Genomic DNA, 22,647 nt, shown 5'->3' with positions numbered 1-22,647 from the left:
ATTAAAAAATGCAGGTGTGTCTGGAATGAGGTAGGGCTCCCTTTTTGCATAGATTCTTTGAAAGTATGCATGAAAATGAGGCAGGACTCATATGGGAACGGTGGAAGGGCCAGTGCAGGGAAGACTGTGCAAACTTCCTGTACAGCAGCAAAACATGGACAAGTTTGATTTTCCTTGTTTACACAGAGATTTTATGTTTTTCACAACACAAAGATCATCAGTGATCATGCACAAAATGTACGTGTTCACAAGTGGAGGTAATGCTGGAAAAAATCAGGCCTAAAAATATAAAAATCCTGATAAGTTCCTAGGTCCAGGCAAGGAAGAGTATCAGTTAGACTGCATCATTATTAGTTTCCCCTCCCCCCCCCTAAAAATGAGTATGTTTACTGATTTCTAAAAAATGTAACTACAGGTTCATACTTGATGTTCATCCACTATGTGTGCCGGATTTCTGGTGGGCAATTTCTCGGAATGCAGATTTTTCCTAGCAGGAGATCTACACTCTCAATCACTAGGTTCAGGCTACACTATCAGTGTATTCTGTGGAAAAACTTCTAAACATATGGGTTGCAAAAGTTGTTATTATTGGAATCCAGGCATGTGTAACTGCACCTATCTTATTTGGCAGGGCTTTTGTCAAGTTTTCTGGCACAAATGCTACAATAATGAGATTTCTAATAGCCACTGGTATTGACATGCGTAGGGTAATTCTGCACATAGAAGTTTCAGATTTCAAGAAGTTTCACATTTAACAACTATTTTAAGTCAATAGAACTGATCTAATACACATGTGCATGCTTGCTGCTGGCTCAGTGGCATGGCAGCTTGCCTGCTTTGCTGCCAGCTAGGATAGTGGGAAAAGAACTGTGGAAACTAAATACACTTTAAGGGCAGACCTATTCAGTTGTTCAGAGGAAGTGCCAGCTCCAGTATCATGTTAGTGCTTAAGAACCAATGACTGATACATGGCAACAGCCCAAAGGGAACTATTCAACTGCTATTTTAGCAGGGCAATCAGCACAATTTTGGGGAGAAACGTTCAGCATGATGTGCAGGTATTCTGCTTTGCAACTCTCATTAATGTTAATAGAAGCCATGCTGATAAATCTCAGCACTTCACATTGAAAATTTGCTCTCAATGTGTACTTTGAGAAGCAATGAGGGGAGAAGAGGACTTCCAAGCAGAACGGTGAGAAAATTCAACATCTGAAAAAGTAATTGCAGAAACTTTACAAAAGCTCAATAAAGTGACTATAAATCTCAGATTATGGCAGCACAAGTAAAATATGTTCACAGTTAAGAAGTAAAAAGTAGTAAGATAGTAGTAAGATATGGAATATAAAAAGGAAAAAATAGTAAATTAATATGTTCCAACAGAGGCTATAAACTAACTATTCCATGTCCCAAAGCTCAGATGGAAAGGACAACTGATATGAGATTTTTTTAAAATGATCTTTTTCAAATTTTCTTTTTCAATACCCTTCTAGCAATCTCAGTGCTTGTGTTGTTGATTGCCATGACACTACCACCTATTTGATATGGGATGGGAAGAAAAGTTCCAGCTCAGTTTGAAAATAAGGTGAAAGAGCAATTTAGTGAGGATTTAGTGTACTGTTTTTACCAAGCAGATGGGCAAACACAATAGCAGCAGCAAAGGTGTAAAGTTTCCATCACACACTGGTAGGCGATTAATTCAAATTCTGTAACCATGACAAAGTTACACAGTCTGAGAGTGGTCTGAGTAAACTGAACGGAAAGGGAAATATACTGTACCTAGGCAAGTTCCATTTGAAATGGAATTTTACTCACTATGGAATACACCTACTAGTGCCATTACAATTATCTGTTAAGGTTAAGGCTCTGTCCCTGTTTTCAACATGTACTCATATAATCCAGAAAAATTCACTATGGCATGAACTGTGTCATATAGTCTCACAGTTCAGGAGTATTTTGTTTGTGAAAATAGCAGGCTCTGAAATAAATGGCAGAAAGTTCAGAAAGGCCTAAGCAGGTGCGGGGGAATCATCTTTATCCAGGTAGGAATTCAAATAAAGGCCTGACTGAGGCAACAAGAGAAGTCACAGAAGTGAACTTTTTTTTTCAAAAAAACCCAAGCACTTTAATCCTCCCTCCTAAACCAAGCTGAAGTAGTCATGCTACAGAGGAGCTATTGATACAGCTGGGGCGCCAGGAGGAATCCTACAGCCCAAGCTGTGGGTCTGCAGGATAGCTGATATGAAGCTGCTCTTGCAGCCTAGAGGCTGTAATAATCCCTTGTGATACCGTTCCAGCCTGTGCTGCACCCTCTGAAAACAGCAGATGATGAATCCACAGCTTGTCTTGGACCTTTTGGCCCTGCTTTACTTCTTGCCTAACATCCCTAAAACCCATTCCACAGGGACATGTATCAGTCCCAGTGAAACTGAGTTCTGCTGCCCAAAGGGTGTGTGAACCATGTATCTTGTCTCCCCACAACACATTGATTTGGCTGTGTCTCAGACTAAGTACAGAGAAGGAGGGTCTAGATTCTGCACTGACAGGGCCGGCTCCAGCTTTTTTGCCGCCCCAAGCGGCGAAGCAAAAAAAAAAAAAAAGATAAAGCCGCGATCAGTGGCACTTTGGCGGCAGCTCTATCGCACCGCTTCGTTCTTCGGCGGCAATTCGGCGGCGGGTCCTTCGCTCCCAGAGGGACCTGCCGCCGAATTGCTGCCGAAGACCTGGACGTGCCGCCGCTTTCCATTGGCTGCCCCAAGCACCTGCTTCCTTTGCTGGTGCCTGGAGCCGGCCCTGTGCACTGGGTAGAAAACACATTCCATGGCCTCCTTCCATCCAAAATGATTGCTTTAATAAGTCACTTATCATCACCACCACCACCACCATCATCATCAGGGGGAAGGGATAGCTCCGTGGTTTGCGCATTGGTCAGCTAAACCCAGGGTTGTGAGTTCAATCCTTAAGGGGGCCATTTAGGGATCTGGGGCAAAATCAGTACTTGGTCCTGCTAGTGAAGGCAGGGGGCTGGACTCGATGACTTTTCAAGGTCCCTTCCAGTTCTAGGAGATAGGATATCTCCATTAAAAAAAAAAAATTATCTTTTGTTACTAATTACAATACAAGCATGGAAACAGATACACAAATCATTAGTATGTATCTTGACAAGAATACAATGAAGAAATATGTTTGTTAATTTAACAAGCAGTTTAGGTTTAGCCTCTTTGACTGATATACTTCTTTTAGTAGTCAGTAAACTGATGTCTTGAAAGTCACTGCATTTCAGCTTGCACTGTTATCACAATAACTTTCTCTTTTCTCTTATCACAAACAGTATTTGATACAGAGATATAACTAACAATGGTAATAATTGCAGCTCAGTCCGGGTTGATTGTGACCTATGTTGTTACCACCTGATGGCTGTTTGATTGTTTTTGTGAAATGATTTGATTGGTCTCAGTCCAGTTCCTGGCAGGTGTTGACTTCCCAAAAACACCTCCAGAACTGGCACTAATGGGCACTCTTGTTAAAAGTCTTCATAGAGAAGCTGAGTGCATATGGAGACAAAATTTACCTCCCACCCCACATGTGATGCCATAAGGTCACACATTGGAAGGGAGGTGGGAGAGAGAATATTGCACTGCTCCTGCTTCTGCTGCATCCACCATGGGGAAGAAGACGACTTTAAACTTCAAGGTTGGCAATAACTGGCTAGATGCATTTCACTAGGGCTAAATTCATTACAGACTGCCACAAAAAGGGGAATGAGGAGTGTTATAAAGAGTCATGAAGATACACGTGTGCCTTATTGAGTAACTGTGATCTTTTATTGTTACCCTTGTGCTTCCTCTCTCATTCCCTCCCTTTTCTGTTGATGAGCCTCACTTATATTGTGAGGAATTTAGTTTGTGAGCCCTTCTGGGTGGGGACCAGGATTTTTCTTGTATTTGTGAGGCCCCTACTGCAAATTTGAATGTTGCATCATTAATAGCTAGGGGCCCCATGTCTGTCATGGAGGTCGCAGAAGTCACGGATCCCTGGGGTCGCTGGAACAGCTCGGGCAGCCCCCTGCAGCGGTCCCCAGGGCGGCTAGCTGGAACAGCTGCGGTCGGCGGCCCCCGACAGCTGGTGCCGCTGGCCCCGGGCGCCCCCCACAAACAGCACCCCCCAGCAGAAGCCCCCCCTCACAAGATTTAGTCAGGGGTATTTATAGTAAAAGTCATATAGCCATATAATCATATAGGTCACGGGCCATGAATTTTTGTTTATTGTCCATGACTTTTACTAAAATACCCATGATTAAATCATAGCCTTAGTAATAGCAAATAACACCCTAACTTTATAAAACTTTTTAAAGAATTAACATCTCATAGGAAATACTTACATTTGATGCTGGTTAACCTGCTTTTTGGCACTGAACAGTCTACGGCTGCTGAAAACAATAAAAAAAAAATAGAAGTGAGTTATGCAAGATCCTATTCTTAATATTTGCTATGGTTAGAACAATATATTACCAAAATATCACTAAACAAAGACTTGTTTAATTAAAGGCTAACAGTTTAGCGAATTATGTATCCAGTACCCTGTCTCTGAGAATGGCTGGAAGAAGGTGAAAAAGTGTAATGCATCTAGTGTTGTGATAATATATCATGAGAGAGGAATTTCTTCCTGACCTTAACTAGGTCCTGATCTTATAAACACATGTGTGTTTAACTTTAAGCATGTGAGTAATCCCATTGATTTCAATAGGACTATTCAGGTGCTTAAAGCTAAGTATGAGTAAGGCTACATTTTAGTCACGGCTATTTTTAATATAAGTCATGGACAGGTCACGGGCAATAAACAAAAAGTCACGGCCCCGTGACCTGTCCATGACTTTTACCAAAAATATCTGACTAAATCTTACCAACTTCCCCAGCTGCTGGGATGGCCCTGGGGTAAGCTACACCAACGCTGCAAAATTCATGGAGGTCATGGAAGTCACAGAAGCCGTGACTTCCATGACCTCCATGAATGATTCGCAGCCTGAAGTATGAGCATTAATATTTGCAGGATTGGGACCAGTTTATGCCATGAAGCATGGGAATAGGCTGTGAAATTTAAAACGAACAACACACAAAAAAATCTACTTTTTTTTTTTAATACTACGCACACAAAATATTTAATAAATTCCCAATGACCCTTGGGACACTGTCCCAGATCCGTCACATTATATTCTATTATTTGACTTAAAAAAAAAAGTTAGGCAGAGCTTTGTAACCTACTTTTTTCACTTGATTCTTTAATGAAAGGTTGACTGTAAACACTGCATAAGGACAGCATCATAAGTTTCTAAACTTCAGTAATATTCAAACTTTGGGCATAGTTTTGCCTTAGTTAAGCAAAATGTACTAAGATTTGCACTAATTTTATACAAAAAATTGAATTAGCCGTTCTATGTAATTGAAATGGAAAAGGTATTGCTTCAGAAGGTTGTAATGGGTGGTATGAAATCTGAATTGTGCTTTGGTGCAAAAAATTTCCATATACAATACAAGACAGAGATAGTTGGGAATTAACCTCTCCAAACTGGAATAAGAGATTAAAATGAAAAGGTTGTGCACGTTAAGGAAATCTGTGAAGCAGCCTGCATAAATGTCTGAGAACTGCAACTCCTCAGTTGGAGCAAGTTGCTTGTGATATTCAAAGTTAAAAACCATTTGGACAGAAATATGCATTTCAGTTAATATGGAAGTTAGAATGGTGCAACTACTGTTTCACCCTATTGCCATATATTTATTATTGTGAGAGCCAGAACTCACAGTAGCAGATGAGAAGCAGATAGAAACTTTTCATATCACTTACTGTGATCATATGGATAGTGAGAATGAGTGCATATTAAAGCAATGTGATTGATTCTAGTATATTTCTGTCAAATATGAATCAGGAGAGGAGAGTGTATTTGGAAGCATGCTGCAGCTGCAAGAATGAATTCCTTGGCAGAGATCCAAAGAAAAGCAAAAGCTATAGCTAAACAACATCAACCTGTACACTGACAATATATTGGCACAGACAAGCAGAAGAGTCAGTATTCTTCCTCCCATCGCAATTTTAGAAAAATAAAATTGTAAATAAAGCACACACTGGAGCCTCTGATTCACCTTTCGGTGCTTCCTCTGTGCCTAATAAAGATAGTTATTGGCATTATCTTCTTATTCATACTCTGAGTCTGAATTTTACTGATTATTAATAACTGAAGAATAGCAGTATCATTAGCCTGATTTCCTTTGACCGTCATCCCACAACAAGCAAAAATGGATGAGGCAAGAAAGAGGATAAAGTGTTGGATTCTTAATTCATAAGGAATCAATATAAAACTGCACTGTTATGAAGAGGCAGTGGTTGACTAGCTTTCCCTTATAAGCTCAATTTGATCACAGCTACTCACCCAACCGTATCTTCACCCAAACTAAAACAATCTCCCTGATCCTTCTCATGAGTGCCCATTCCTCTGTCAGAGAAGATTACGGTGTGCATGGAACCTTTACTCTGAAGTTCCAGACTTCCTAACATTTGCTTTGTGAAAACATTACTCTAAAGTTTGAATTTACTTCTCTGGAAAGAACAAAACTTATTAATATTGCTGTATGAATAACAAAGATTAATAATAGATTATATTAATTTACCAACATTTGGGGAAATTTTTCAAAGTGCTAAACACTCACATCTTCCACTGACTGCAATGAGAACCCTTAGTGTTTAGCACCTTTGAAAATTAGGCCTTTTGGGGGTTTCTTTTGTTTGTTTTTAAAAGATGAAATGCTGTACATTTATTCTGATGTAACTAATCTGTGTTTACTTACTCTATCCTAATGAAGATTTTTTTTTTTTTTTGGTCTATGCAATTTACTTAGCATCAGCAACAAAACAGAGCGAAATGAAGGGAAATCAAAGACAGACTCACAGCACTAAACATCATTAAATAAAAGTAGTAACTTTCTATCATCACCCGAATGAATAAAATAACAAAATGTTAATGTGAGAAAAACAACCAAACACAAAGTTACTGAATGACTTTTCATATTTTTTAGTAGTGGGAAGCAGCCAACTGACATCAGCAAGGAACCGAACCAGCAAAAACAAAAAACTTTCTACAACCCAATTCCTGTTACAGGTCTATTCTAATGCAAAGTGAAGGAAGGAGCTAAAACTGGGTGTAGAAGTTTCATGTTTGGATGTTTTTACCTTTGGCTGAAAGGATTTTGTTATAATGAACAGCCATGTGATCCCTGATCAGGTACTGGTTATTTAGTCTCCGGGAGGAGTCAATGCAAAAAGCTATAAAATTAAACACATTTGAATGTTATAAAAAGTAGTGTAAAGATAAATAGTTATTAATTAATTACAGTTCAAACCCAACACAGTTCCAAACAAGAGTGGCAAAGATGGCAGGCGGTGTTACATAATGGAGGCCACAAGAACCAGAGCATGGGCCTGCCCTTGCCTTTGTCCTCCCAACTTCACAAGCGACATGCCCTAAGGAGACACTTGTCTTTCCTAACAACTTCAGAATCATGGTAGTTTTGGGAAAGGGTACTGAGGCTTTCACTCACTTCTTCGTTCTAGGAGGTCATCTCTCCCTGTTACCTTTTCTCCTTTCCCTGCAGTGTTGGTTTACACTACAGCCTCAGATCCAGTGGCTAAGCACTCTCATTCCATTTTTTACAAGATCATACTGCATCTCTAAACAAACCAAACTGAAATTTGGTGGTCATCAAAGTGTGCTAATGATTCTTCCCCTCTCTTTAAAACTGAATAGTGTATGTCTGACAGCCTCAAATCCAGGTGTTCTACCCATGAATCCCATGCACTTTGTCTCTCCCACATTAATGGGCTGGTTTGGTAGCATTTTCATAGTTAAAATGCTGAGTGGATAAAGTCCCAGTTTTCCATCACTTCCACCACATCCATCCAACCCCAAACTTTTAAAAACTTTTATTCCAAACCAGTAACAGAATATTTAAATTTTATCAGTATAAATAAATACATTTAAAAACAATACTGTTAGTTGTCCCTCCCCTCCATTTACCTGCCAGCCCCCAAGGTGAGGGTCTGCAGGAAAATGTTATTCACATTGTTAGAAGTTTTAGTGATATTACCAACTGTTACATGGGAAACAGAGATTCCTAAACTCAGCACATTGTGGATAAGGGCCTGATGCTGTGAAATGTTGACATTAGTGGGAGTTCATCACACTCAGCACCTTACATGATCAGATTTGACCCATAGAGTCATAAACCATTTTCAATCATTTCTTTTTATTTAAACATAATCTTTGTTTAAGATATCTTAGGACACAAAAATTTTAGCTTGGACAGAGTTCAAGAAGTCCCTATAAATATAGGCACTGTTTTAGCGGAGCATTTAAACACATGTTTAAGTGGTCTACAGAATAGAGGGGACTACTCACAATCTTAAAGTTATACATATGCTTAAGTGCTTTGCTCAATGGGAGCCATAGCTTCTTCATCACCTGAATGGAAACAAGCTCAGTATCATATTAGAATACACATGATTCGTTCTATTTGAGCCATTAGCTCATAAGAAATAACACTTAAAGGTAGTATTTTTACCTTTTTAGCTGTAATTTTATGTATTCTAGCCAGCAAAAGCACCAAGATACATAAAATCCAATGTGAAAAGACCAAATGTCCTTTCAGTAAAGCACATTTGTATATTACTATTATTAAAACCTCAGTAAAAGTTTAAGTCAAAGGTTTTAATGAAATAAACATTTTTTAAAATCATAAAATAAACATGTCCATACAAAGCAACCATGACAACCCTTTTATCAAATCATACATATTACTTACCATTACTCTGAGTACTTAAATGTCCTTTAAATGGGCTTGCTGGACCATATCTGGGAATGGCTGGGTATTCGCTCACTTAAAGAGAAATGTCAAGCAGTTAGAAGGAAATATATATTTTGACAAATAGGATAAAGCAGAACATGTTTCTTTAAAGCTGCAAAGGTCTGTTTAAATCGGTTATTATGAGAAATTTGAATCTGTGGCAGCCAATCAGATTACTGGTAGGGTAACAGCTAAATACAAAGTGGCACAGATTGTTTAGCAATCATTCGCATAGAGAATGGTCCCTTCAAAGGAATGTTCCCTTGAAATATGTTAACTACTTATGCTAAACAATATGTGCCACCTTCTATTTAGCTGTGACACTCTGAGTATGTTTCCCAGACCTGGGGAAAAGCCCGTGTAAGCTCGAAAGCTTGTCTCTCTCACCAACAGAAGCTGGTCCAATAAAAGATGCCTCACCCACCTTGTCTCTCTAATATCGTGGGACTGACACAGCTACAACAACACTGCATACAAAGTATGACTGTGATGTTTTCATAGATTCACAGAGTTTAAAGCCAGAAGGAATTATTAGATCAGCTAGTCTGATCTCCTGTATATCACAGTCCATTAAATTTCACTCAGTTACCCCTGTACAGAGCCCAAGAAAAACTTGTGTTTGGCTGAAGTATAACTTGTTTTAATGTTTTATTGTAAGGACTTTAAATCCATTACATCAAATGCCTGATGTATGTATAATCTTTTCCGATGATAGATGCTGATGTAATTTAGCTTCATGCCCATAATTTACACTGCTAAATTCTGAACACTTTAAGGAAACAATCTGTGCTTTCTCATAGACTCATAGACTCTAAGGTCAGAAGGGACCATTATGATCATCTAGTCTGACCTCCCGCATGATGCGGGCCACAAAAGCTGACCCACCCACTCCTGGAAGAATTCTCTCCCTTGACTCAGCTGTTGAAGTCCCCAAATCATGATTTAAAGACTTCAAATCGCTGAGAATCCTCCAGCAAGCGACCCCTGCCCCATGCTGCGGAGGAAGGCGAAAAACCTCCAGGGCCTCTGCCAATCTACCCTGGAGGAAAATTCCTTCCCAACCCCAAATATGGCGATCAGCTGAACCCCGAGCATGCGGGCAAGATTCTCTAGCCAGACCCTCTGGAAAAAGTTCTCTGTAGTAACTTTTAATATCCCATCATTGACCATTGTTGCTAATTACCAGCGATGGCACGTTGTTGACCTATTGACTAAAATCACTTTAACCCATCAAACCATCCCCTCCATAAACTTATCAAGCTTAATCTTAAAGCCAGAGAGGTCTTTCGCCCCCACTGTTTCCCTCGGAAGGCTGTTCTCCTCCAATAAGAAACCATCTTGACAATAAAAGGCGTTTGTTTCAAAGAATACTGTATAAAGATAACTGGTATTGCACTCGCTGAGGTCATTTAAAAAAATAATCATCCCAACGGTTTGATGGACTGGCAGAGATTCCATTTAATATCTTTCGATCTAAAACAATCACAGTGCAGCTATTCTATGACAAATGTTGATGCAACTACTCACTCTAGTACCAGTCGTTTGGCGTAATAGGAGAATAAGCATCATAGAATCAACATATCCTGCTCAGAAAATAAATGTCTTAATATTAAATGCAGCAGCTGTTGTTCACTGGTCAATATTTTATCCTGTTGACAGTCAGTATGATTTTCAAAAGTGCTCAGCACACTGAGTGCACTTGAAAATCCCATCTATTGTCTCTTATGTAAATTAGGATCTTAAAAATCACCACCTGATTTCACTGAGAAACTCCACATTCCTGAAGCAATTTTTAAAAGGAGATATTGATTGTTATGAGCAATAACATGCTCTGAGCCTTCACTCTAAGTGGCTATCCCCAAGAATTTAAAATATAAAACAAAGAAAAAGAAAAAATCCACAAGACTCTTCTAAAACAAGATTTCTTTCTTGAAGTTAAGGTACCATACCTGCTCCACTTACTATTGACTATAATAATTTGCAGCCAATTTCAAGGAACATATGATCATTGTCAAGGGCTGAACTAGCCCATTCTCTCTCACCTGTAGATGTGAAGAGAGCCTGAAATGGTCATGTGAATGATTGCCTTACAACTGATACATGGCACCACTATGTGCAAGTAAAAAGACATGACAAGGTGTATGGTCATAAGCAGATGTACACACACCTCAGGTGCTCTGTGAGGTAAGAGGCTGAAAGTAACCAATAAGTGTGGTTATCTAATACATTTGGACTCTTCGGTCTCTGGTACAACTACACTCCATGAAATACATTATGCTTTTTACTGTATTAATTTTTTTTAAAATTTTGATATTTGAAAAATTGTGGAGAAAAGACATGTCTTTATTTTGGGATATATTGTATTTTTTTAATTATTTTTTTTAAATATTATGGTTTTTTTTTTAATCCCCTAATTCAAGGTCCTTCACATTAGGAATAGGGATGTAACTTTTACTATTCAGGTCAACACCAAAAACTAGCCATCCTTTTCTTCATCAGCATCTTTTTTCCATTCTTCATTATTGCTTCTATCCCTTCTTGTTTCCTGGTTGCTTCTCTTTAACTCCCCTCCTATTCCTTGATTGCATACCCTTCCTTCCCAGTCCAAATCCCTCACTGCTTCCCTTCCCAGCACCTCTGCTCCATGTACAAGCAGAGAAACAAAGTGAAACTGATAAAATAGAGCAGCTCTCTGGTTATGGCCCCAATCCTGCAAAAACTTACATATCTGCTTAACTTTAACCAACTGAGTAATCTAATTACATGCTTAAAGTTAAGCACTTGGGTGAGTGTTTACAGAATTGAGGGCTATATTTGTTGCTTCTGGCACATGGAACATAACAGTAAAGAAGGTATGGGGAACAAGATAAAATTGGTTTGCATTTGATGATTTCTAAAAACTAGCAATAAACTATAGGACCCTTTTGGCTCTTAAAGGCTGTAGTATTTTAAAGCACCGTTAATACAAATCAAAATAGAAGGGGAAATCTTACGATATTTTTATGACATTCTTCTTTTTGATGGGTGTAATGATTTCAGTGAGGGCAAATTAGTAAATTTCTTTCTGTGTAGTTACATTAAATACTATAGATCCTGAATAGATAGTCAAAGCCACTGTCACATGGAATCTTCTTTTATAATATAACAGCATTTCCAAACCTGGGATGTCTTAACACTCAGCAAATGTATAGTTCCATTATACAAGCTCTTTAATGGGCTTTTTACTGTATTCCAAATGTAGGCATGTTACACTTTACATAAACAAAGCACAAATGCTATAGAAATCTTCTGACTATTCACTAGGAGCCCTGGATAGAAAAGGGAAGGAGCTATCAAGTCCATTAGCCTAAAGCATCTATCTATTTTTTGATGTACCGCAAAAGCTATTACTCTTGAAAAGGACAGGATATATCTGTTGCTAATTTTCACATGCAACTAAATAATTTGAGAGGCACATTGTGATCTGGGTTACTACATATTCACATCCTGAATGTCTACTATACACACAAAAAGAACAAGAGTACTTGTGGCACCTTAGAGACTAACAAATTTATTTGAGCATAAGCTTTTGTGGGCTACAGCCCACTTCTTCAGGTGCATAGAATGGAACTATACACATACTATACACACAGAATATTGACCCTACAAGAAATAAAATGGGCCACATCCAGGCTGTTGCTAGATCCTATCTGTTCTTCATTTAAAACATCTTTAAAATCTGTCCTCTCTCCTGCACTTAGATCACTATCTCTTGGCCTTATCTTAGTCAATTATCTACTTGACTACTGCAACTCCTTCTCCCTGGCTTCTCTACCTCTGACTTGCCTCTCCTCCAGTACATAACAAATGCCACTAGTAAAGTCATCTCTCTTGATCAGTGATCAGATCAGCTTAACCCCTTAAATGACTTTCTCCATTGACTTCCTCTCACCTTTCATACCAGGTTCAAATTTCTCAGCCTCACCAGCGAGGCTCTTTACATTTACACTCCTGCTTTCATCTCTGCTCTTGTATCTTTCTAAACATTGCCCCGCTGACTTCACTGAAGCCTCCTGACTAGTTATCACATTTGGTTGTGTGTACACTAGTATTTTCCTTCAAATTTTCCGCCATCTTGGGATCACTACTGTGGACACCTGGTTACTGGCTTTTTAACTATCATGTCACCTAGATCTGCTCTGAGCAAGCATACACAATACAGTGGTTAAAATATTGGCAGATAGTCTACACTAGCACTCCCACCATTATTAGCAGTGGTAGTATGATGGAAGGAAATTTGAAGGAAAATGCGATGTAAATATATTATTTGTAGCCTTCTTTCTCTCATCTGCAACCCATCTTTCATGTTGTCCTGATCGCTGGAATAGCTTTCTTTGTCTTGTGTGCCACTCCATTTAAAGGCATCCTTAACACACTCCTTCCACAACGTCCTCCAATGAGAATTTATATTTATAGTTTTAGAATATAAATATTAAATTGAATTACATTTATTTTAAATATTAAAATCCTAAGTATCCAACAACAAATGTGAAAGTAATAAACTAGCAATCTGCTCTAGCAATCTATCCTTCTCTGCTACTTTTGTGTAGTGTTCATGATCTAATTTAGACCTCTATCCTGCAAAGCATGGCTATTTAAACTCAGTCGGACTGTTCACATTTAAAGTTATGGGGGTATGTCTTTGAAGGATTGAGGCCACAGATTATAAACATCAAGAAGCAGGGGACTAGTATTTTAGCTGCTTATGAAGTGGTACGGCACCTACATAATTCAGAAATCTGGGCCAGAGAGGAGATCATAGAATCAACAGATTCTCATCCAGAGCTGATCAAATGGAACCTAAGTTTTCCATCACTTTGTAAGTGATGTATACCTGAGTCTGATAATACCAGAAAAACACATGTTTTATAGACAGATGTCTAATTATAAGAGCATCTCTAATGTATTATTTCAGGTGAGGGAACCCTGGAGAGAACAGTCCAGGCACCATAAGAGTATCCCTTTGTGCATTCTTGTAACTATAATTTTGATCCTATTCAGTGACTTGTACAGTTTGGGTCTGATTTTAAAGGTGTTCAGAGATGTGATGCTCCTACCGTCTTCAGTTGGAACTGTGGCTCCTCAGCATCCCTGAAAATCAGGTACTTTATTTTTAACATTGATTTACACCTCTACCCCGATATAATGCAACCTGATATACCATGAATTCGGATATAACGCGGTAAAGCAGTGCTCCGCGGGGGTGGGGCTGCGCACTCCAGTGGATCAAAGCAAGTTTGATATAACGCGGTTTCACCTATAACACGGTAAGATTTTTTGGCTCCCGAGGACAGCGTTATATCGAGGTAGAGGTGTACATTATAGCCATCTGTAAAAGCAGCACATTATATCACCAGCAGATGTCACACTGTTCAACTGTAACAAGTGGACTTTTACTATACTGTTAATACATGTTATTTGTAAAAAACAAAACAATGATCTAAATCATCCGTCTACCACAGGAAAACCCAAAAGACAGAGCTAAGAGGGAGATAACTTGCAGCGTTTCCTCTGAATCTTTCTCCTCAGGAGGAGCAGAGTCAGCTACACAGACCTCAGAAAATTAGCTGAAGAAACAAAGCCATCTAATAACAGGCCCTATCGTTCTCCATAGACGTAGGAAGACAACGTTATGTCAGTTTACACTCAGTTCATATTTCAAGGTTATCTTCACAATGACAAAGACTAGAAATTAAAATGTAAGGCTTATATTTGGGAGCACAGGGGGCCGTTTCTTCAGGAAATTCCATGGCTACAGAATATACATAAGCTTGACAATAGAGATGTTTTCTGGGGGACTTGGATATTTTGGGGGGGGAGGGGTAAAGATGACTTGTTCTGGGAAGATGGGAAGGGGGAATAAAGGTAATAAGACTTGTACCTGTCACTTCAAACAATATAAATGCATTCTGTCTACTGTAAGAGAGATATAGTGGGTGCGGTAATATCTTTTATTGGACCAACTTCTATTGGTGAAAGAGACGAGCTTTTGAGCCATACAGAACTCTTCTTCAGGTCTGGGAAAGGTACTCCGAGCTTCACAGCTAAGTGCAAGGTGAAACAGATTGTTAAGTATAAAAGTAGTTAGCATATATTCTAAGGGATCATTCAAGATAGAGTAACCGGCTAACACCTCTGCAGTCATAGGACAAAAAAGATGGGGTTAGATTGTTATAATAAACCATAAATCCAGTGTCTCTGTTCTATACAACTACACTGCATACAACAATGGAAGATATCGAATTTAGCTGGTTGAAGCTACAACTACTCCTGTCTACTGTTGTAAGTCTGCTTTGTCTATTTAGGACCTGATCCAATACCCATTTATGTCAGTGGGAGTCTTTCCAATGAGTCCTTCCCCTGGCTTCAGTGAATTTTGGATTAGGCTCTCAAATTGTAAATTCTCTGGGGAAATAATCATGTTTGTACATGCCTAGAACAATGGGTTCCCAGTCCTGATTGGGGACTTTTAATACAACAGCAATATAAATAATAATAAAATTTCTGATTAAAAATTAACCTTTACTACCTGTGCTTTTCTTTCCTTGTAAATATAAATGATTCCATTGTAAACACCCTTTGACCACAGTTTTAAACTTTTTGTTATCACATATGTAGAACTGAACTGGGAACTGTACAAACCAGTTTTAGCTTTATTTAGGAAATTAGTCAGATTTAAATGTGTCATTTCAGAAAATGAACTTTTTCTGCCAATAAGTACGTGGATATATATATTTGATACCTAATGCAAATAACTGCAGTAGGAAGCCACACGTTTATTCAAATTTCAGAGATATTGCATTGTTCACCCTAGGTAATTTACACAAGAGTTTTGTCATATATGCAGCTTCCCAAGGTACAGAATGTAAACAAAATTACATAAGAAACATCAAAAATCAATTAGGCCCTTTAGTACACTGTTAATGCTTGTAATTGCTTCCTTTTCTGGGCTTTGCTTGTTAATGAAAGATACATTGCAGTACAGAAGGGAAAACTGGATGAGAATCATTCACATTTTTTTTCTCCAGCCAGTGGCAAGGGTGGATATCAATCATGATTTTTTGTTTGTTTAAAAAATATTTTGTTTAAATGATTTCTCCATTATTTTTTTTTATTTACCTGTTGCCAGTTCTTACTTTCTTCCCATTTTATAGTCTTAAATTGCTAAGATGGATATTCTGTGCTTCCTTCTTAATTAGTTTCCTAATTGTTAGTAGAATTTCAGAGTTTACATAGAATTTTTAAGAAGATATTTATAATATTCATCTATACTGAAAAAGACAGTTCTATATCTCATTAACATCCCTCCTGTGAGATCAACACAAATTCAAATACAAAACTGATAAGGAAAGCTGGGCTATTTTTACAACCAACACCACTTTCTGACATACTGAACTTCTGCACATCAAGACAGATGACACGGTTTGACTGGGCTATAGTCTCTCTTCAAGGTTTGCAGTTTGAAACCAGTCCGACTTGTATTCCTAAATCATTTATATACCTTTGAAAACCACCTTTTTAAATACTTAGATATTGGGTTTAGGATATTAACCTTAGGCTTCTGTTTTTACAAAGATTTTATGCTGTGAGACTGTTTTAAAAATAAAAACACAATAGTAGCCCCGATGCTGCATACACTTTTATGCACATGCTTAACTTTAAGCATGAGAAGTTCCACTAAAGATAATGGCTCTATTAATATGAGTAAACCTACATATCTACTTAAATATGTGTGGGATGAAGGCCTTGATTATCAATATTTTTCTAACATTAAAATAAGTTATCATACTAGTAGTGACATTTTAAAAAACAAAATAATTGTAATTTAGTTCATTATAAATTTTATTAATAAATTAAGGCCAGAAGAGACAATTATGAGCATCTAGTCTGACATCCTGTGTAACACAGGCCATAGAATTTCATGAAATGATTCCTGCATCAAACCCAATTTTTTTTTCAGTTTGAGCATATCTTTTAGAAACAGACATCCAAATTTGATTTAAATTAGGTTGTTTTTTTGCCTGGCTTATTTATAGACTTTTTTTGGAAAAGGGCTCCCCCCCTTTTTTTTAGAATAGCTGCAAAGTTTAACTGCTTAATTTTTTTTAGCCTTTGCAGAGTTAATTTTTTACTTTTTAAAAAAATTATTTGCTTATTTTTTAAAATGACACCTTTATTAATTTAGATTTTACCATTTTAAGTATTGTTTTGGGGATTTGAAATTTGTATGTTTGTATTTACTTTTTTATTTTATTTTTGCTATTATGCTTTTAGGACTTTTAATTTGCTTTTTATTTTTTATTTGTTTTTATTTGTTGTTTGTTTGGGCCTGATTTTGCTTTTTTTCCTGAATCGTTTTTTTATGGACCAGGCTTTTTTCCATTACCAATTTAGCAAGGAGGGTGGGCTCTTTAACTAGCCCCCACCCCTTTTGGTCCCTTTTTTTTAAATTATGAAATTACCATATTACTACTTACAAAAAATACTACACTGCCCAAATGCCTATATTTTTTAGAGTTTGGTTTAACAGAGCAAGATCTGTTATTTTTGAATTACTTTCTTTAAAAACATTTTTTACACAGGGGCTATTACTATTTGCCCGCACTCTCTACCAAAAATGTTATGCTTAAACAGAGCACATGAGATCTTTTTATAGGGGAAAAGGCAACATGCTGCATTTATTGAGAATACAGCAATTAGCATATGCTTTTTAGTTACACACACACCATGCACACAGTTCCGCCAGTCGATATTTATAGTTACTAATCCAGAATCTGGATTAATTTAGTGGCCAGCCAGATTGGTCGCAGAGGGGAGCCAGGCTCTGTCGGTCACAATCCGATGCTTTTGGAGTAGTGGCAAGACGAACCCAAAGTCCCATGGCAAAGCACTTTGTTTTAATAGGTTTCAGAGTAGCAGCTTTTATCACTTCAAAAGTTTTTTTTCTCTTAATTAATTGGCCTCTCAGAGTTGGTAAGACAACTCCCACCTGTTTATGCTCTCTGTATGTGTGTATATATATCTCCTCAATATATGTTCCATTCTATATGCATCCGAAGAAGTGGGCTGTAGTCCACGAAAGCTTATGCTCTAATAAATTTGTTAGTGTCTAAGGTGCCACAAGTACTCCTGTTCTTTTTGTTTTAATAGTTTTTTGTTGTTGTTGAAGTTTATGGATTTTGCTGTGTTTGTGACTGGTTACTTTTTAATTGGTGTTATTTTTTGATGGCCCAAAACACCTTTGAGAGGGTTATTTTGTTTGGTTTTGAATTAATTAATTATTTTGTGTTTTAAGGGTGCCATCCTTCACCTTAGGGTTGTTAGTCTGCCTCCCCTTAACCATGGATGCGCGTTGATGGTTCTTTGGCATTTTAGAATTTTTTGAGTTTTTTTACTTTTTTTTTTTTTTGGTCATTTGGCTTCATAAATGGCCTTTACACCTTATTTTTTCCTGATGCATACATTCCTTATTCACATACACAGTTTTTTGCAGAGACCTTCAAAAGGTAACAAATAGCAGTGTTTTATGTTGAACAAGAAAGGCATTATAAATTAGACTTTACTCAATTTTGTAACTGTCCTTTCCCATATTGGGGCCTAGGCCTCCAAAATTCATTTAATTTAATTAACACAGACACCGATAAAATTCTGTGCTACTTACAAGGCATACAAAGAAAATGGCTAATACTAGTATTCATTATTCTATTTATTTATTTTAATACCTTAATTCTTACTATAAAACATAGAATCAATCATAGAATATACATTGTATATAGCCAAAACATAACCAATTATATAGCACAGTACCTATGGTACAACACTTAGACTGACAGAGAATTCACTACATTCCTAGGTAAGTTGTTTCCATGAAGACTTGCCAGGTGTCCGGTTTATGACAGGAATGCCCCATTGAAAAGGGACCCTGGTGGCTCCAGTTAGCACCACTGACTGGGCCACTAAAAATCCAGTTGGCAGTGCAGCGGGGCTAAGGCAGATTCCCTGCCTGCCCTGGCTCCATGCAGCTCTTGGGAGCAACTGGCATGTCCAGCTCTTAGGCACAAGAGTGGCCACAGGGGCTCCATCCGCTGCCCCGACCCTGAACGCCGGGTCTGCAGCTCCCATTGGTCGGGAACCACAGCCAATGGGAGCTGTGAGGGTGGCGTCTGTAGGTGCAGGCGGCGCGCAGAGCCCCCTGGCCCCTCTGCCTAGTAGCCAGAGGGGGGACATGCTGCCACTTCCGGGAGCTGCGTGGAGCCAGGGCAGGCAGGGAATCTGCCTTAGCTCCGCTGCGCCGCCGACTGGGAGCCATTCAAGGTAAACACTGCCCAGCCAGAGCCCACACCCAAAATCACCTCCTGCACCCCAACCCCCTGCCCAAGGTTGGAACCCCCTCCTGCACCCTAACTCCCCCCGAGAGCCCACACCCTCTCCTGCACCCCAATTCCCTGCCTAGCCTGGAGTCCCGTCCTGCACCCCAAACCCCTCATCCTCAGCCCCACCCCAGAGCCTGCATCCCCAGCCAGAGTCCTCACCACCTCCCACATCCCACCGTCCTTCCCCAGCCCTGAGCCCCCTCCCGCACCCTGAACCCTTCATTTCTTGCCCCACCCTGGAGCCTGCACCCCAAGCTGGAGTCCTCACCCCTTCCTGCACCCCAACTCCCTGCCCCAGACTGGTGAAAGTGAGTATGGGGGAGAGCGAGCGACGGAGGTAGGGGGGATAGAGTGACTGGGGGTGGGGCCTCAGAGAAGGGGCAGGGCAAGGGGTTCGGTTTTGTGCAATTAGAAAATTGGCAACCCTATTTCCATGGTTAACTCTACTCTCTGTTTCAGAGGTTTTAAGGCCAGATGGGACCATGGTAATCATCCTGTCTGACCTCCTGTATAACACAGGTCTGTTAAAAATGTACAATTTATTTCCAGTCTGAATTTATCTAGATTCAGCATCCAGCCATTGGATTTTCTTATGCCTTTGTCTGCTAAAGTAAAGAGCACTTTATTATGAGAATCTTTTCTCCGGGTACATACTTATATACATCATGATAGACCCCCTCTTAATTTTGTCTTACACAAATCAAATAATGACAGGTTTCAGAGTAGCAGCCGTGTTAGTCTGTATCCGCAAAAAGAACAGGAGTACTTGTGGCACCTTAGAGACTAACAGATTTATTAGAGCATAAGCTTTCGTGGACTACAGCCCACTTCTTCGGATGCATATAGAATGGAACATATATTGAGGAGATATATATACACACATACAGAGAGCATAAACAGGTGGGAGTTGTCTTACCAAAAAAACTTTTTTTTCTCTTACTTAATTGGCCTCTCAGAGTTGGTAAGACAACTCCCACCTGTTTATGCTCTCTGTATGTGTGTATATATATCTCCTCAATATATGTTCCATTCTATATGCATCCGAAGAAGTGGGCTGTAGTCCACGAAAGCTTATGCTCTAATAAATCTGTTAATCTCTAAGGTGCCACAAGTACTCCTGTTCTTTTTACAAATCAAATAGTGGACACCAGAATGGGATACAGTACGAGACACAATATTCCAATAATGGTCTCATTACTGCCATATGCATTGGTAAATAACACATTCCTACTTCTATTTGATATTTCCCTGTTTACCTATCCAAAGATTTAATTCGTTCCCTTAGCCACCACAGTGCATTCGGAAATCATGTACAGATGATAATCCAAAATGATCCCTACATTCTCTCCTGAATGTCTGATTTCCAAAATACAGTCCGTTCTCCCACCCCATGTCTGACCCACATTCTTTGTTCCTAGATGCATATATGACCTTTCATTTGGCTGTATTAAAACGCAAATTTGTTCAAGTGAGCCCAGTTTACCATGCAATCCAGATCATTCTATATACACCTCTACCCCCATATAACGTGACCCGATATAACATGAATTCGGATGTAACACGGTAAAGCGGCGCTCCGGGGGTGCGGGGCTGCGCACTCTGGCGGATCAAAGCAAGTTCGATATAATGCGGTTTCACCTATAACGCAGTAAGATTTTTTGGCTCCCGAGGACAGTGTTATATCGGGGTAGAGGTGTAACTTACCTGTCCCCACAATTATTATTTGCCATTCTACCAATTATTATGTCACCTGAAAACCTTACCAGAAATGATTTTATATTTCCTTCCACAACATGGATAAAGATATTGAATGGCACTGAGCCAAGAACAGATCCCAGTGGGATCCCTCCAGAGACACCCTTGCTGGATGATTCCCATCTACAATTAAATTTTGAAATCTAAAGTTGCATTAGCACAGATTATCAAATTATTTTTACAAACTTCAGCATGATTTAAGTCATTTTCTTAAAATTTAGTGATTTAAACGCCCCTTCCTGCCACTGAATCTTCTGACACTTATTCTTTCCTATAACTGCACATTTAGGTCTTTGTTCCTTGGATATGACAGAATTTTTTTGAATTGGTTTCTGCAGTGCTCCAGAGTGGTCATTATAGCACAGTGCTTTATGGGAAACTTCTGACAAGGAATGGGAGCAGGCATATAGACTTGTATACCACTCTCCCTGTAGACTGTAGGCTAATCCTAGCCATGTGCTAACTGAGTGGCTGATATGGGAGCGGGAAGGGGAGCAGTGCATCTTTGTTAGTGTTCATCTTGGCATGTACAGCCACCTTCAAAGACTCCCTCCACAACCTTGAAAGATAAACATGGACCCCAGGTCTTCTCCGTCCCCCTGATCCATCATCATCTACCAGCTGTTGAAATCCTTTCCTTCTACCTCCTGTATGAAAGAGAGATTACAGAATTCTAACAGACCAACCCAACCTCTTCTCAAGCATCTTGCACAGGACCCCACAAACCTAGGGCTGAGCCTTCACATTCCCAATCCCAAGGTCTTCAATAGAACTACTTGCGTGAATAAAGTGGAAAGAATTTGGCCCTGAATCTGTTTTTGAGAAGGAATGCTTGAAGGGACAGGGTAACCTATATCTGATTATTACAATAATTAAGGGTCTGTCAGCATTTCGAACTCAGGCCCTATAATAGGATTTATAAAGTGTCCACAAAATTCTGTATTGGCCTGAAACTTAGGCCATGTCTGTATTGGTACAGCTGTGCCCCTGTAAGAGCGCTCGTGTAGCTGCATAATGCTGAGGGGAGAGAGTTCTCCCGTCGACAAAATAAAACCAACTCAATGAGTGGCGGTAGCTATGTAGGCGTGAGACGCTCTCCCACTGACATAGTGCAGTGCACAAGAGCGCTTATGCTGGCAAAATTTATGTCGCCCAGAGGGGGTATTTTTTCACACCCCTGAGAGACAAAAGTTTTGCCAACATAAGTGGTAGTGTAGACATGGTCTTAATAAGCAAGATATCAGCCCAGGAGTTTACCACTTCCACTTATACTAGCATGATGATATCACTTTATTATTTAGAAAAACATGGGGCACATGCATGGAAGAAATCTGCAAGGTTTTGTAGTCTCGTGAGGGATTATTCAACTCCTACATGCCATTTTGGAGTCATTCACTTTAAGAGCCAGCCAGATGCAATAACAGCTTTGAAAAAGCTCAATTTAATTTGAAAATTAGGTATTAGGCTTGTTTGTGGCTGCCTTATGGGATGCAAAGTGAAAAGAGCCTGCACCTACTTTTGAAGCTACAAAAACTTTTTTTAAAATCATAAAGGCGAAATTGAGCACATAGTGGTCTTAAATATGATTTTTT

General features: G+C 39.1%; 1 protein-coding gene across 7 annotated transcripts in view; it reads right to left on the bottom strand.

The window, feature by feature from the left end:
- The window catches only part of SPATA7 (spermatogenesis associated 7), an 81,054-nt gene that overhangs the window by 42,741 nt on the left and 15,666 nt on the right, over positions 1-22,647 (bottom strand). For 3 of the 7 annotated variants that reach the window (XM_065593482.1, XM_005285362.5, XM_065593481.1), the window contains 3 exons: positions 8,847-8,921; positions 7,219-7,311; positions 4,379-4,426 (listed from right to left, as the gene is read on the bottom strand). In XM_065593482.1, coding sequence (XP_065449554.1) covers positions 4,379-4,426; positions 7,219-7,311; positions 8,847-8,921 — 216 coding nt within the window. Of the gene's footprint in view, positions 1-4,378; positions 4,427-7,218; positions 7,312-8,443; positions 8,507-8,846; positions 8,922-22,647 lie in introns of all 7 variants that reach the window. The other 4 variants (XM_065593483.1, XM_065593484.1, XM_065593486.1 and 1 more) reach the window with 3 other exon arrangements.

Source organism: Chrysemys picta, chromosome 4 (genome assembly GCF_011386835.1).
Source record: "Chrysemys picta bellii isolate R12L10 chromosome 4, ASM1138683v2, whole genome shotgun sequence".
NCBI lineage: Eukaryota > Metazoa > Chordata > Testudines > Emydidae > Chrysemys > Chrysemys picta.
This window is presented reverse-complemented; position numbering and strand designations above follow the sequence as displayed.